The sequence below is a fragment of the Erinaceus europaeus genome, chromosome 2 (assembly GCF_950295315.1).
Source record: "Erinaceus europaeus chromosome 2, mEriEur2.1, whole genome shotgun sequence".
Classification (NCBI taxonomy): Eukaryota; Metazoa; Chordata; class Mammalia; order Eulipotyphla; family Erinaceidae; genus Erinaceus; species Erinaceus europaeus.
Window position 1 is genome coordinate 196,549,853 of NC_080163.1, and position 13,398 is coordinate 196,563,250.

General features: G+C 51.6%; 1 protein-coding gene across 2 annotated transcripts in view; it reads right to left on the minus strand.

Annotated features, from left to right (window-relative positions):
- The window catches only part of NECTIN2 (nectin cell adhesion molecule 2), a 42,812-nt gene that overhangs the window by 4,254 nt on the left and 25,160 nt on the right, over positions 1 to 13,398 (minus strand). Inside the window, exons 4-6 of one of the 2 annotated variants that reach the window (XM_060186190.1) lie at positions 9,732 to 9,849; positions 9,202 to 9,350; positions 3,129 to 3,929 (exon numbers count right to left, since the gene is read on the minus strand). In XM_060186190.1, coding sequence (XP_060042173.1) covers positions 3,529 to 3,929; positions 9,202 to 9,350; positions 9,732 to 9,849 — 668 coding nt within the window. In that variant the 3' untranslated portion in view covers positions 3,129 to 3,528. Of the gene's footprint in view, positions 1 to 3,128; positions 3,930 to 9,201; positions 9,351 to 9,731; positions 9,850 to 13,398 lie in introns of those variants that run through there. The other variant, XM_016192450.2, reaches the window with a different exon arrangement.

Genomic DNA, 13,398 nt, shown 5'->3' on the forward strand with positions numbered 1-13,398 from the left:
CTGATCCTATCTGATTTGCTCCTCAGGGCGAGGGCAGAGGGTCATGGAGTTAACCCTGACCCTGGTCTTGAGGTGTGCTGGAAATAAAGCCCCCACTGTCACCAATGCCCCTACTGCCATGCAGGGAAGCCAGTGGCACAGGACAAGCACTGCAGCTTTCATGCCAGCTGGCAGGGAAGGGACACAGGGCACAAACAGGGAGTGGGGAAGTGGTCCACAGGGGGCAGAGAGGAAACCCTTGAGGGTTGTCAGAGAACCTCACTAACGGGTGCGACTTTGTACAAAGGAGACGTGGAGAGTGAGCCCGGAGAAATTCAGAAAACATAACAGCTGGGTGGTGATGCATCTGCTTGAATGCACATGTTAACAGTGCACAAGGACCCAGGTTCAAGCCCTTGGTCCCCACCTGCAGGGGGAAAGCTTCAGGAGTGGTGAAGCAGGGCTGCAGGTGTCTGTCTCTCTCCCTCTCAATTTCTGACTGTCCAATAAGTATATAAGAAAAAAAAAAAAAAAGGAGAACATTTCAGAGTAGCCAGCCAGTGCAAAGCTGCTGTGTAACCACTCTCGTATATCTTTTCTTCTTTCTTTCTTTATATATTTTTTGCCTCCAGAGTTATCACTGGGGCTAGTGCCTGCACCATGAATCTACTGCTCCTGGAGGCCATTTTCCCCATTTTTGTTGTACTTACTTATTTTTTTTTTTAATTGTTATAGTTGTTGGCTAGGACAGAGAGAAATTGAGAGAGGAGGGGAAGACAGAGATGAGGAGAGACAGACAGACATCTGCAGACCTGCTTCATTGTGAAACGACCCACTTGCAGGTGGGGAGCCTCGGGTTTGAACCGGAATCCTTATGCCGGTCCTTGCGCTTCACGCCACGTGCACTTAACCCACTGTGCTACCGCCCGGCCCCTGCTTTCTTTCTTAATTAATTAAAGAAAAACGATATTGGTAAATAGGAGAGGGAGAGTCAGAGCATCATTGGCACACATCTGGGATCGAACTTGGGACCTCACTACCTCTTTATTTATTTTTTTGCACCTGCAGTTTCACTGCTCTCAGTGGCCTTTTTTCTTTTCTTTCTTCAGATAGTGAGTGGAAAAGAGAAGGGGAGACACCACAGCACCGGTTCACAGCTCATAAAGCTTCCCCTCTGGGTTGGGCAGACAGCGTAACAGTTCTGCAAAAAAAACTTTGCTGCCATAGGCGCTAAGGTCCCAGGTTCAATCCTCAGCACCACCAGAAGCCAGAGCTGAACAGGGCTCTGGTGAAAACAAAAATGAAACACAAAATACCCCCTTGGCCTGGTTCTCCCATGTGGTGGTGGCAGGGTGTGGGCTGTGTGCGTGTGTGTGTGTGTGTGTGTGTGTGTGTGTGTGTGTGTGTGGTTTCAAACCCAGGTCCTCTCCTGTGGGAAGGCCTGACTTCTGAGGAGGAGAAAGGAGACCCCTGTCAGAGCAGAATAGGGGAGGCGGAGTAGGGTGAGTGGGGAGAAGAGCAAAGGAAGGAAGTGGGGTGGGGTGTGGGTAGGAGCATGGAGGGGAATTCAGAGCTTGGGAAGAGAACCCCTCGTTTATCACTGGAAAAGTTGCCCCAGCCAAGGGATCTGGGCTCCTCCACCCTAACAGGGAAGGGAGTGAGAGAAGCCTCTTCTTCAGTCCCACTTCCTGATGCCCTTGCCTGAGCAATGTCCTGCTGACTGGCCAGTTTCCTGTTAGCCCAGGAGTTCCAAGGGGGTAGCATCTGCAACCCCACTGGCATCTGAGGGGCCCAACAGAGGCACCCCAAGAACCATGGGCTCTGGGGGATACAAAACAGCTCTGCTCACCCTCGAGGATAATTATCAGGAGGACACAGTGGAGGACAAGGTGGCTTTAGTCCAAAAACACAGGGAGGAAACAACACTGGCTTCCCCTTTCCATCAACCCCCACAGGACGCAGGGTGGCCTCCAGGACAGGCCTTGGCTGGGACACCAGCTTCCTCCATGTGTTTCCCCGGCAGAGCCTAGAGTCCTGGCAGCTCAGTCCTCAAGCCACCATCACACCTTTACCCACTCTGCCACCTCCTGGGCTGCCTCTTCACTGTCACTCCTGTGGCTGTTTCTCATGGCTGTGTTCTGGGAAGTGGCTTGGTAGTTAGAGTGCTGGATTCTCAGGCGTGACGTCCCGAGTTCCATCCCCAGTATTGACGCACCAGAGCGATGCTCTGAGTCTCTTTCACTGTCTCACTTTTTTTTTTTTAACCAGAGCACCACTCAGCTCTGGCTTATGCTGCTGGGACTTCAGAGCCTCAAGCATGAGAGTCTCTTTATATAACCATTATGCTATCTACTCCCACCTTCTCACTCTCTTTCTTGCTAATCAATAGATCTTAGGAGAAAAAAAAAAAAAAAAAGAAGGCAATTTAATCTAACCTCCCTGGCCTCAGAAGCAGAAAGCCAACCACAAAATAAATAAAGTCACCCATAGGACCCCAGTGGAATGGGGTCACCTGGATTTCATCCAGCATCACCGGTCCCCCAGGTCCTAGCCAGGGCTGGGGGTATTGTGCGGTGGCCCTGGGCTCTGAATTACTAAACTGTCCTGCCCCCTTGGGGCTGAGGAAGAAGGTGGGGGACAGGCCAATGTGGAGTGTAAGTGACGTGATTCCCCCTGGAACGTGGCCTCAGTTAATGAGTGCCACCCCTCCCTATGCCTCCGGGTCCTCAGCAACCTCAGGAAGGTGGGATCTGAGATGCCCCCAGTCGGCTGGGAACCTCACCCCCTCATGGTCCTGAGAACCCAGGAGGTCCCACCTAGTCTTGATAATCCAGAGAAGCCAGGTCTCCCACCTGGATGGCAGCCCCTGTTCTGGCACACCCCCAATACCTCCAGTCTGAGCACCCCAATTTCTAAGCCCAGCTCCTGGTCCCTGTAGATCTGTCTGTGTGTGTTTCCTCAGACTTCAAGGACCCAAGTGGCCAGAGCCCCACCCCAGCCTCCCCAGGCTGACTCCGCCAGGCCCCCATGCTCCTGTGTGTATAAGCCCCCCTTGATTCCTCCCACCCCCTCCCCCGGAACTAGCAGTCCTAGTCCCACCCTCCGAAAGAGAAAGAGGGGGTGCAACATAGTGCAAGACACCTTCCAAAGGTGTTTCCTCCAAGGCGTTTATTAACCCCTGAGTGTCCCAGGGCTGGGGAGGGCCGAGACCCAAACCAAGTCTCTGCTGGGGGTGTTAGGGGGTGGAGGGGTCCGAGTGGGTCCCTGTTGCCCAGTGCCCAGGGGGCAGCCCCGGAGACAGAAGTCCGGTGTGTATGTGGGGTAAGGGTGAGGGGGGGGTTCCACCTCCCTCCAAACTCCAGGAAGGCGGGAGGTAGTGTTTGCAACTCCAGTGTGGCCCAGTCATAAGGTAGAGCCCCAGCATGGGCGGGAGAGGCCCATGGAGGCCCGTGGAGGCCCGTGGAGGCCCACGGAGGCCCGAGGAGGCCCGAGGAGGCCAGGTGGCCCTGCCCGTGCGGGCACATGTCTGTCACTGTTCATCTCGGGCCGTCACACATACACCGCCCGCCGGGAGATGAGGGAGCCATCCAGCTGCGACTCCATGTCGTCCTCAGGGGCCAGGGATGGAGGCAGCATGAGCCCCACCTCAGCCTTGTCCTCCTCTTCCTCCTCGTCCTCGTCCTCGCCGGCCGGCCTCAGGGGCCCAGCGGCCGTAGGCGTCCAGAAGACCGGGCCCCCATTCCCATACACCTGAGCTTTCGGATCGTAGGATCCCGTGTCTCCACCGTCTCCGCCTCCTCCTCCTCCTCCGGGGCTCTTCCGCCGCCTCCTCACCCTCAGCAGGAAGAAGGCCAAGGCCCCCCCAGCCAGAAGCAGAAGCACCAGCAGCGTCCCCCCCACGGCCCCCCACACCAGTGGACCCACGTCTTGGGATGAGGCCCGGGGGGTGTCTAAGGAGAGAGAAGGGTGAGAAAGAGAGAAAGGCAGATGAAAGGTCAAGAGGATACGTCTGGGTGGGGGTGGGAGGATACACGGGGCGGGGGTGTGTGGGTGTGGTGACAGTGACAGGAACCAGGGCAGCCAAGGTGGCGGCAGGAAGGAGGACCCACTCCAATGAAGACAGGCCAGGCGTAGATGTGTGGGTGTTAACTGGAGGCCCCCCCATGTGCTCTTTGCACTCAGTGATCTCCAAAGGAAAAAAACAAAACAAAACAAAAAAACCCAAACCTGCTAACATTTGAAAAGCCAAAGGCTGGTGGCCCAGGAGGTGGCACCATGAATAAGGTATTGGACTTGCAAGTATGAGGTCCTGAGTTCGATGCCTAGCAATGCATGTGCCAGAGTGATGCTCTGGTGCTCTCTCTCTCTCTCTCTCTGCTATGTCTTTCCATAATGAACGGAAATGAATAAGTAAGTAAATAGACTTAGGAAAATAAAAAGCCAAGGCCTGGGTTGGGGAGACAGCATAGTGGTTATGCAATCAGCTCTCTTGGTTGAGGCTCTGAGGTCCCAAGTTCAATCCCAAGCACCACAGAGCTGAGCAGTGCGCTGTAAAAAACAAAACAAGCAAGCAAACAGCCACAACAAAGCAGGGGCCAGGTGCTGGTGAGCTTGGAAACTACTCCTACCACGGTCCCCACCTGCAGGGGAGAAGCTTCACGATGAACCAGTGCTGCTGGTGTCTCTCCTCTGTCTAGCCCACCCCCCATTTCTGTCCTGTCAAATAAAAACAAAAACAAAACTAGGGAGTTGGGCGGTAGCGCAGCGGGTTAAGTGCATGTGGCGTGAAGCGCAAGGACTGGGGGAAGGATCCTGGTTCGAGCCCCCGGCTCCCCACCTGCAGGGAAGTCGCTTCACAGGTGGTGAAGCTGGTCTGCAGGTGTCTATCTTTCTCTCCCTCTCTCTGTTGTCCCATCCTCTCTCCATTTCTTTCTGTCCTAACAATGACATCAATAATAACACAACAATAAAAAAAAAGGACAATAAAAGAGAAAAAAAAAACCCAAAACAAACCACAGACTGGCAGGCGGCTTAGGAGGGGGCTCAACGGGTAGAGTATAAGACTTTGCAAGTGTGAATTGGATCCCTGGCTCCACATGGGCTAACAATGCTCTGGTTTTCTCTCCTTCAATAAAGGTTAAAGATAAAACCAACCACCTGGGAAGCAAGATAGCTCACCTGGGAGGTGCTTTGTTCTGCACGCACACACAGCCCAGGTTTGAGCCCTGCCCCTACCACACCAGAGGAAACCTTGGTGTTGGGTGTCTTCTCCTTGCTCCCTCTGTCTGTTATTCAAAAATAATGATTGGCTGACTTATTTAACAGAGAGAGAGAGAGATAACCTTAGAACATCACTCTGGCACACGTGATGCTGACGATTCAACTCCAGATTCTATGCTTGAGAGTCCAAACTAGCTACTGCATGACCTCCTGAGCCTGACTTTCCCTCCCTCCCTCTCTGTCTCTATCTATCTCTCTCTTTCTTTTTTCCCTTCCTTCCTTTTTTTCTGGAAGTCACCTGGAGCAGTGAAGCCCAGGTGATGGTAAAAACAAAAAGAAACAAAACAAAAACAGAAAGTTTGTACTGGGCCAAAAAGAGCTGGCCAGGTGGAGCCTGTGTCTGACGTGTGCTCAGCCGGGGTGTGAGTCCCGGCACTCCATGGCAGCACCACAGCGGGGCAGTTCTGGCGCTGTGGTGTCTCCCCTCATCTCTGAATGAGCGGCAAAATCACGTAGGAACAGGCCCTGCTCCACAAACAGGACCAACATGCCCGAGGCCCCAGGTTCAGTCCCCAGCACCCTGTGTGCCAGAGCTGAGAACTGCTGCTTGCTTGCTCTCTTCCTTGTGTGAATCATCAAAACCACATAGATTTCTCTCTCTCTCTTACACACACACACACACACTTTTTTTTTTCTTTAAAAATCTACCTATTTAGGGCAGGGGTAGATAGCATAATGGTTATGCAAACAGACTCCCATGCCTGAGGCTCCAAAGTCCCAGGTTCAATCCCCTGCACCACCATAAACCAGAGCTGAGCAGTGCTCTGGTAAAAATAAATAAAATAAATCTACCTATTTTGGGGGCCGGGTGGTGGCACACCTGGTTGAGTGTGCATGTTACAATGTGCAAGGACTCAGGTTCAAGCCCCCAGTCCCCACCTGCAGGGGGAAAGCTTCACGAATGGTGAAGCAGGGCTGCAGGTGTCTCTCTGTTTTTCTCCCTTCCTATCACACCTTCCCTCTTGATGTCTGGCTGTCTCTAGCCAATAAATAAATAAAGATGAAAAAAAGAATCTTTTAAGAAAATCAAATAGCACTTCCTGAAAGTTGGTCTTAGCATGTGAAGGGCATAGATCAGAGATGGGTACTGTTCATTTTGTCTCATGAAAATAAATCCTTAAAAAAAAAAAATATCTAAAGGTGGCCAGCAAGATAACACTTGGTTAGTGCAACACTTTGCCATGTGTGTGACCCAGGTTCAAGCCTGACCCTCACTGCATTGAAGGAAGCTGTCCATCTCCCCCACCCCCAACTCCATATATTCATATTCAGTAAAAAATAAAGAGAAAAGAAATAGAGGGTGTGTAGCTATTTCCCTCCTTCCCTTCCTTCTTCCCGTAAGAGGGAACTGGAACATCACTCCGGCACCTGTGATGTGGGGGTAGAGCTTGGGAACTCACGCTATCGTGTCTAATTATCTGGCCACTGTGCCACCTCCCAGGCCCGTAGTGGGTGTCTGGCTCCTTTTTTTTTTTTTTTTTTTTGGGGGGGGGGTGGAGTGTTGTTCCACTGTGCGGGATCTTTCTTTGTGAACAACCCCCACACCCCGCCTCTGGCCGTACTCTGCAGTGGTTATATTCTTTGGGGGTGTTCATGTTTCTGGCGGTGGACATTCTGGAGGTTTCTGTGCATTGGTGGGGGTGGGGTGGTGGTGGCGGCAGCGTTTTGGGCAGTGTATTCCTCTGACAGTCCTCTCTTGTGAATGCCTCTGTGTTCTGTGGGCCTGCCCCTTGGCGGGGTGCCCATGTGAGGGTGGGGAGACCAGTTTCTCAGGTGTGTTTCCAGGCTAGAGGCTCCAGGTGTATTTCCAGTTGGGCACCTTGCAGAGGGGTGTGCAGGGGCAGGAATGCCTCTCCCCTGTGCCTTGGAGGGCAGAGACAGCGCTCTGTTCATTGTCTCCCCAACACCAGGGGCCTGCTGGCCTCCTGAAGACCTCAAAAATATTTATCCCATGACAAATTTCTCCAAGGAATGTCCCTAACGGACTACCCTGAGTTTTTGGGGGTGTGGCGCTCTGAGAATGTCTTGCTTTGACTTTTTCTCTCAGCACCTGTGGGTGATAGTGTCTCTCCCCACCCGATACCCACCTTGGGTGCTGGTTGCCTGTGTCTCTCCAGGGGAGGAGGGCTGTTTATGTTGATGTTTCCTATTTATTTATTTATTGTTCTGTAAGAGCCAGAGAGTGTGCAAGAGAACACAGCATCGAAGTCACACACATGGCAAAGCAGCGTACTATCCTGGTGAGCTATTTTGCCAGCCTGAGCTGGTGTTCCTGACTGTCACGGCTCCAGGGAGAGGGTCTGTATGTCTGTGCCTGGTCAGCTGTGTGTTCTGTGTGTCCTAGGCTTCATCAAGGAGACTCAGTGAGCTTTTAGCGCGCACATGTGCGCACACGCGCACCAGTTGCTGATTCTAAAATGTCAGCTCTAGGAGCCCAGATTGTGGCATAGTGGCTCAAAGAGCATGAGGTCCTGGGTTCAATCCTGGCAATGCTTCTGGTTCTCTCCTTCTCTCTCCTTCTATCTCTCTCATTAATCTTTAAAAATTTTTTTAGTATTTATTTATTTATTCCCTTTTGTTGCCCTTGTTTTATAGTTATTGTCATCGTTGTTGGATAGGACAGAAAAAAATGGAGAGGAGGGGAAGACAGAGAGGGGGAGAGAAAGACAGACACCTGCAGACCTGCTTCACTTCTTGTGAAGCAACTCCCCTGCAGGTGGGGAGCCAGGGGCTTGAACTGGGATCCTTATGCCGGTCCTTGCGCTTTGCACCACCTGCGCTTAACCCGCTGTGCTACCACCCAACTCTCAATTTTTTTTAAAAAAAAATTTTTATATTTATTTATTTTCCCTTTTGCTGCCCTTGTTGTTTATCATTGTTGTTGTTATTGCTGTCATTGTTGTTGGATAGGACAGAGAGAAATGGAGAGAGGAGGGGAAGACAGAGAGGGGGAGAGAAAGACAGACACCTGCAGACCTGCTTCACCGCCTGTGAAGCGACTCCCCTGCAGGTGGGGAGCCGGGGGCTCCTTGTGCTTTGCACCAACTGCACTTTACCCGCTGTGCTACACCCAGCTCCCCAATTTTTTTTTAAATGGGGCTAGGCAAGGACCTGGGTTCAATCTCCTGGTCCCCACCTGCAAGGGGAAAGCGGTGAAGCAGGTTTGCAGGTGTCTCTTCTATGTCTCTCTCTCTCTCTCCTTATTTCCCTCTTCCTTTTAACTTTCTCCCTGTCCTATCAAAAACAAAATAAAACAAACGAGAGAGAGAGAGAGAGAGAGAGAGAGAGAGAGGGAGAGAGCATAGTGGTTCTGCAACAAAACACTCTCCTGCTTGAAGTCCCAAGACCCCAGGTTCAATATCTGGCACCACCATCAACCAGCCAGAGCTGTGCAGTGCTCTGGTCTCTTTCTCTCTCTCTATCTATATATATTCTATTTTATTTGATAAGACAGAGAGAAATTGAGAGGGAAGGGGGAGATAGACAGGGAGAGAGAAAGAGAAACACCTACAGCTCTGCTTTTCTGCTGGTGAAGTTTTCCCCGTGCAGGTGTGTATGGGAGATGGGGTGTGAACATGGGTCCTTGAGCAACGTAATGTGTGCGCTCAACCAGGTGCATCACAGCCTGGTCCCTAAATAAAAGCATTTAAAAAACCAGATTTGTAATTAAATAAAGCTGGTGTCAAACCAACACCACCGTGCTCATGGTGGGCTGTTTCTATCTGTCTGTCTATGTCCAGCTGTCTGACTCGGGTCTCCGGGATCACTTATCCCCTACTTGGTTCCTGCCAGAGCACTCCAACTCCCCACCCAGATCCCGGCCTCCTCTCTCCACAGCCAGGCGGGTCTGAGTCCGACGACACAGCCTCCCCCAGGTGGGAGTGAGAAGAGGGGTCCAGGGCTGCCCCTTCAACCAGCGCTGACCCCTCAGGTCCTGCTCACCTCGCACGAGAACAAGCTGCTCAGAGCGGCCGGTGCCCACGGCATTGGTGACGGTGCAGATGAAGGTAGTGTTGACCAGACGGTCCACCGAGTGGATAACCAGCTGTGGGCCGCGTGCCACGGCGGAGGCAGGAAAGACACCAGACGTCCTGCAGGTGTGTGGGGGGTGTGAGGGGTGGGGGCTGTGATACGACCTGATGGCAGGGAGGAACTCCAGGGACCCAAAACATACTGCCTGACACCCCAAGTGACAGCTCCCTGTCACCCCACTCACAATACCAGTCTCTTCTGCCTCTCACACAACAAGGGGTCCCCAGCCCCTCCTCCCTCATACCCAGGGGTTTTCCAGCCCATCCTCCCTCAAAACCAGGAGTCCCCCAGACCCAGGGGTCCCCCCGCTCCTCCTCCCTCAGACCCAGGATTCTCCCCCCAGTTCCTCCTCAGGCCTAGGAGTCTCCCTCCAGGTCCTCCTCCCTCAGACCTAGGGTCCCCCAACCTTGTCCCCCTCAGCCCAGGTGCCCAGAACTCACGTGCTCCAGTCATAGCCCGTGGGCTCTGGGTTGCTGCGGACGTCACAGTTGAGGGTGGCCTCACTCCGTCCAAGGTACCAGTTGTCATCATAGCCCGAGATGGAGACCTCAGGGGGATCTGGGGAAAATGGGGTGGGAGAGGAGCAGGCTCAAAGATGGGAGAATACAGTGGTCCAGGAGGTGGCACTCTGGATAAGGCTTTGGACTATCAAGCATGAGGTCCTGAGTTCAGTTCCTGGCAGCACACGTACCAGAGTGATATCTGGTTCTTTCTCTTTCTCTCCTATCATTTCTCATGAATAAAAAAATAATTTTTTTTTTAAAAAAGGGGAGCATACAGAGGGGTATGCAGAGAGGGGACCCCGCAGCATGGGGAGGACTGGGAGCTGGTGGAGACGCCCGCTAAGCCATGCAGCCTGGGTGGCTGTCACTCTCAGGACTTTTTTTCTTTTCTTTTTATGTTTATTGATTTATTTTTTCCTTTTGTTGCCCTTGTTTTTATTGTTATTATTGTTGTTACTGATGTTATTATTGTTGTTACTGATGTCGTCGTCGTGAGATAGGACAGAGAAAATTGGAGAGAGAAGGGTAAGACAGAGGGGGAGAGAAAGACAGACACCTGCAGACCTGCTTCACCGCCTGTGAAGCGACTCCCCTGCAGGTGGAGAGTGGGGGCTCGAACCGGGCTCCTGTGCTTCGCGCCACGTGCACGTAACTCACTGTGCTACCGCCCGACTCCCTCAGAATTTCTTTAGGGCCAGAAGGTAGGTAGGTAATGGGGTTAAGTGCAGTCTTTACCACGTAGGAGACCCCAGTTTAGCCCTGGCTCCACAAGGGAATATCATGAATGGACGCTTCACGAGTGGCGTCTCTTTTCCTGTGTGCGCGCGCGTGCGCGCGCGCTCGCCCCACTTTCTGTCTCCCCCACTCATATTAAAACAGACCAAAAAGTCTGTCGAGTGGTAGAATCATGTGAAGCCCTAGTGGCGGGAGAAAAAGAAAATTGGGCAGAAGAGCATGAAGTCTGGGCTCACTCTCTGGTGATGTGAGAAGAAGGTGAAGGAGGAGAGGAAGAAGAATGGCTGGAGAAATAGCTCACAGGAGCAGTGTGCTGACTCAGTGTGCTAGTGACCCCAGCTTCTGCACTGGAGGAAGGTTCGGTGCTGTGGACTTTTTCACTCATTCTCTCTCTCAAAATCTGTCTCTATCTAAAAAAACAAAACAAAACAAAACAAAACAAAATGCCGGAGTTAATGGTTATCGAAAAAGCTTTAATGTCTCATGCTTTGCGGTCCTAGGTTCAATGCCCAGCACCCTCAAAAATTAGACCTAAGCAACGCTCTGATATCTTTCTCGTTAAAACAAAGAAACAAGGTATTTAGATTAAAGAAATTTCAGGGGGGAAAATGACAACATGACGTAAAATAGAAGACAGAAGTTTAAATCTTTAAAAACAACAAAAAATGGGGTCAGGTGGTGGTGTACCGTGTTAAGCGCACATGGTGCGAAACGCAAGGACCAGCTCAAGGATCCTAGCTTTGAGCCCCTGGCTCCCTACCTGCAGGGGAAAACTTCACGAGCAGTGAAGCAGGCCTCCAGGTGTCTATATTTCTCTCCTCTCTCAATTTCTCTCTGTCCTATCCAACAATAGCAAGAACATGAACAGTAACAACAACAACAATGGAAAAAAGATGGCTTCTAGGAGCAGTGGGTTTGTAGTGCAGGCACTGAGCCCCAGTGATAACCCTGGAGGCAAGAAAACCAAAAAAGTATGTATGTGTGGAGAGAAAAGGAGGCCTGAGACCACTCTAGCTTACAGTCCTGGGGATCGACCTTGGGGCCTGCTATGCGCAGGGCATCTGCTTTAGTGCAGACCCACTACGCACTGAGGTTCAGAGGGTGACTCAAGGAAGTGAGAGCTGGGTGCTGGCCCTGCCTGAGGGAGCCCGGGGTGGCAAACGGGCCAGCAGACAAGGAAATGGCCAGTTACCACAGCCACTGCCCGGGGTGCTCTGGCTGAGAGCTGGGGACACTCTCTTCAGGCTCTGTGTCACACACAGCTTGTCCGTGTGATGGGAAGAGCGTGGGGGTTGGGGGAGTCTGTGGGTAAGAACGGATGCTGGCACACCGTTCTGGGGAGAGCTGGCACAGAATGTAAGTAATCGGTGAGTTGGGATAGAGACAGTGGGGGAAGGCAGGGGCAGCTGTGTGCTGGCTAATCGGTGTTGTTAAAAGAAAGCTGGTCGGAGGTGGGGTTCAGTGGATAAAGTGTCATAAGTTCGATCCCCTGGCACTGCACGTGCCAGAGTGATGCTCTGCTCTTCTTCTTCCTCCTCCTCCTCTCTAATAAACAGATCTTTATTTCAATGTTTTTCTAATTTTTTTTTTTAAATTTATTTTTTACTGCCACCAGGGTTATCGCTGAGGATCAGTGCCTGCACTATGAATCTGCCACTCCTGACGGCCATTTCCCCCATTTTTTTTTTCTATTTCACTGATAAGACAGAAACTGAGAGGAGAGGGGAAATAGAGAGGGAGAGAGAAAAAGAGACACCTGTAGACCTGTTTCACTGCTTGTGAAGCATCACCCCCTGGCAGGTGGAAAGTGGAGGCTCGAACCAGGATCTTTGTGCACATACTATATGCACTTAACCAGGTGCACTACTGCCTGATCCCCAATAAATAAATCTTTTTTTTTAAAGAAACTTTATTTTTTCCCCCTTTTTGTTGCCCTTGTTGTTTATTGGTGTTGTTGTTACTGTTATTGTTGTAGTTGTTGGATAGGACAGAGAGAAATGGAGAGAGGAGGGGAAGACAGAGAGGGGGAGAGAAAGATAGACACCTGCAGACCTGCTTCACCGCCTGTGAAGCGACTCCCGTGCAGGTGGGGAGCCGGGGGCTCGAACCGGGATCCTCATGCCGGTCCTTGTGCTTCTTCATGCCACGTGTGCTTAACCCGCTGTGCCACCACCCAACTCACAAATAAATCTTTAAAAGTGAGGTTCTGGGAGTCGGGCAGGTGACCTGCAGGGGAGTCGCTTCACAGGCGGTGAAGCAGGTCTGCAGGTGTCTCTCTTTCTCTCTCCCTCTGTCTTCCCCTCCTCTCTCCATTTCTCTGTCCTAGATAACGACGACATCAATAACAACAAGAATAAAAAACAAGGGTAACAAAAAGGAAAATAAATACACATAAAAAAAAAGAGGTTCTGAGTTGAATCTCATCAAGTTCTCTTCGCCTCTCTCATGCTAATAATGAAAAAACAACAAGTGACGTGACGCAAAGTTGAGCACACACACATCACCACAGCCAAGGACTGGGTTCAAGCCCCCAAGTTCGCCACCTGCAGGGGAGAAGCGTCACAAGTGCTGAAGAAGTGCTGCAGGTGTCTCTCTTTCCATTCTCTCTCCGGCTCCCCCTTCCCTTCTCATTCCTCTCTGTCTCTACCCAGACAAGAAAACAGAATTAAAAACGAACGAATACGGCAAAGAATAGCCCTGATGGGCAGCACCTGTCATATCTCTGGTGTAATTACTCGCCCGCTGGATGTAGGATTGGGCAGAAATGTTGGCCCTTGAGAAGCCGCTCTGGGTTCCCACTGATTGCGGTGGTAGGAAGCAAGCCTGGTGTAGACAGTGCTCAGGGTGTGGACAGACGGTGAAGCCAATG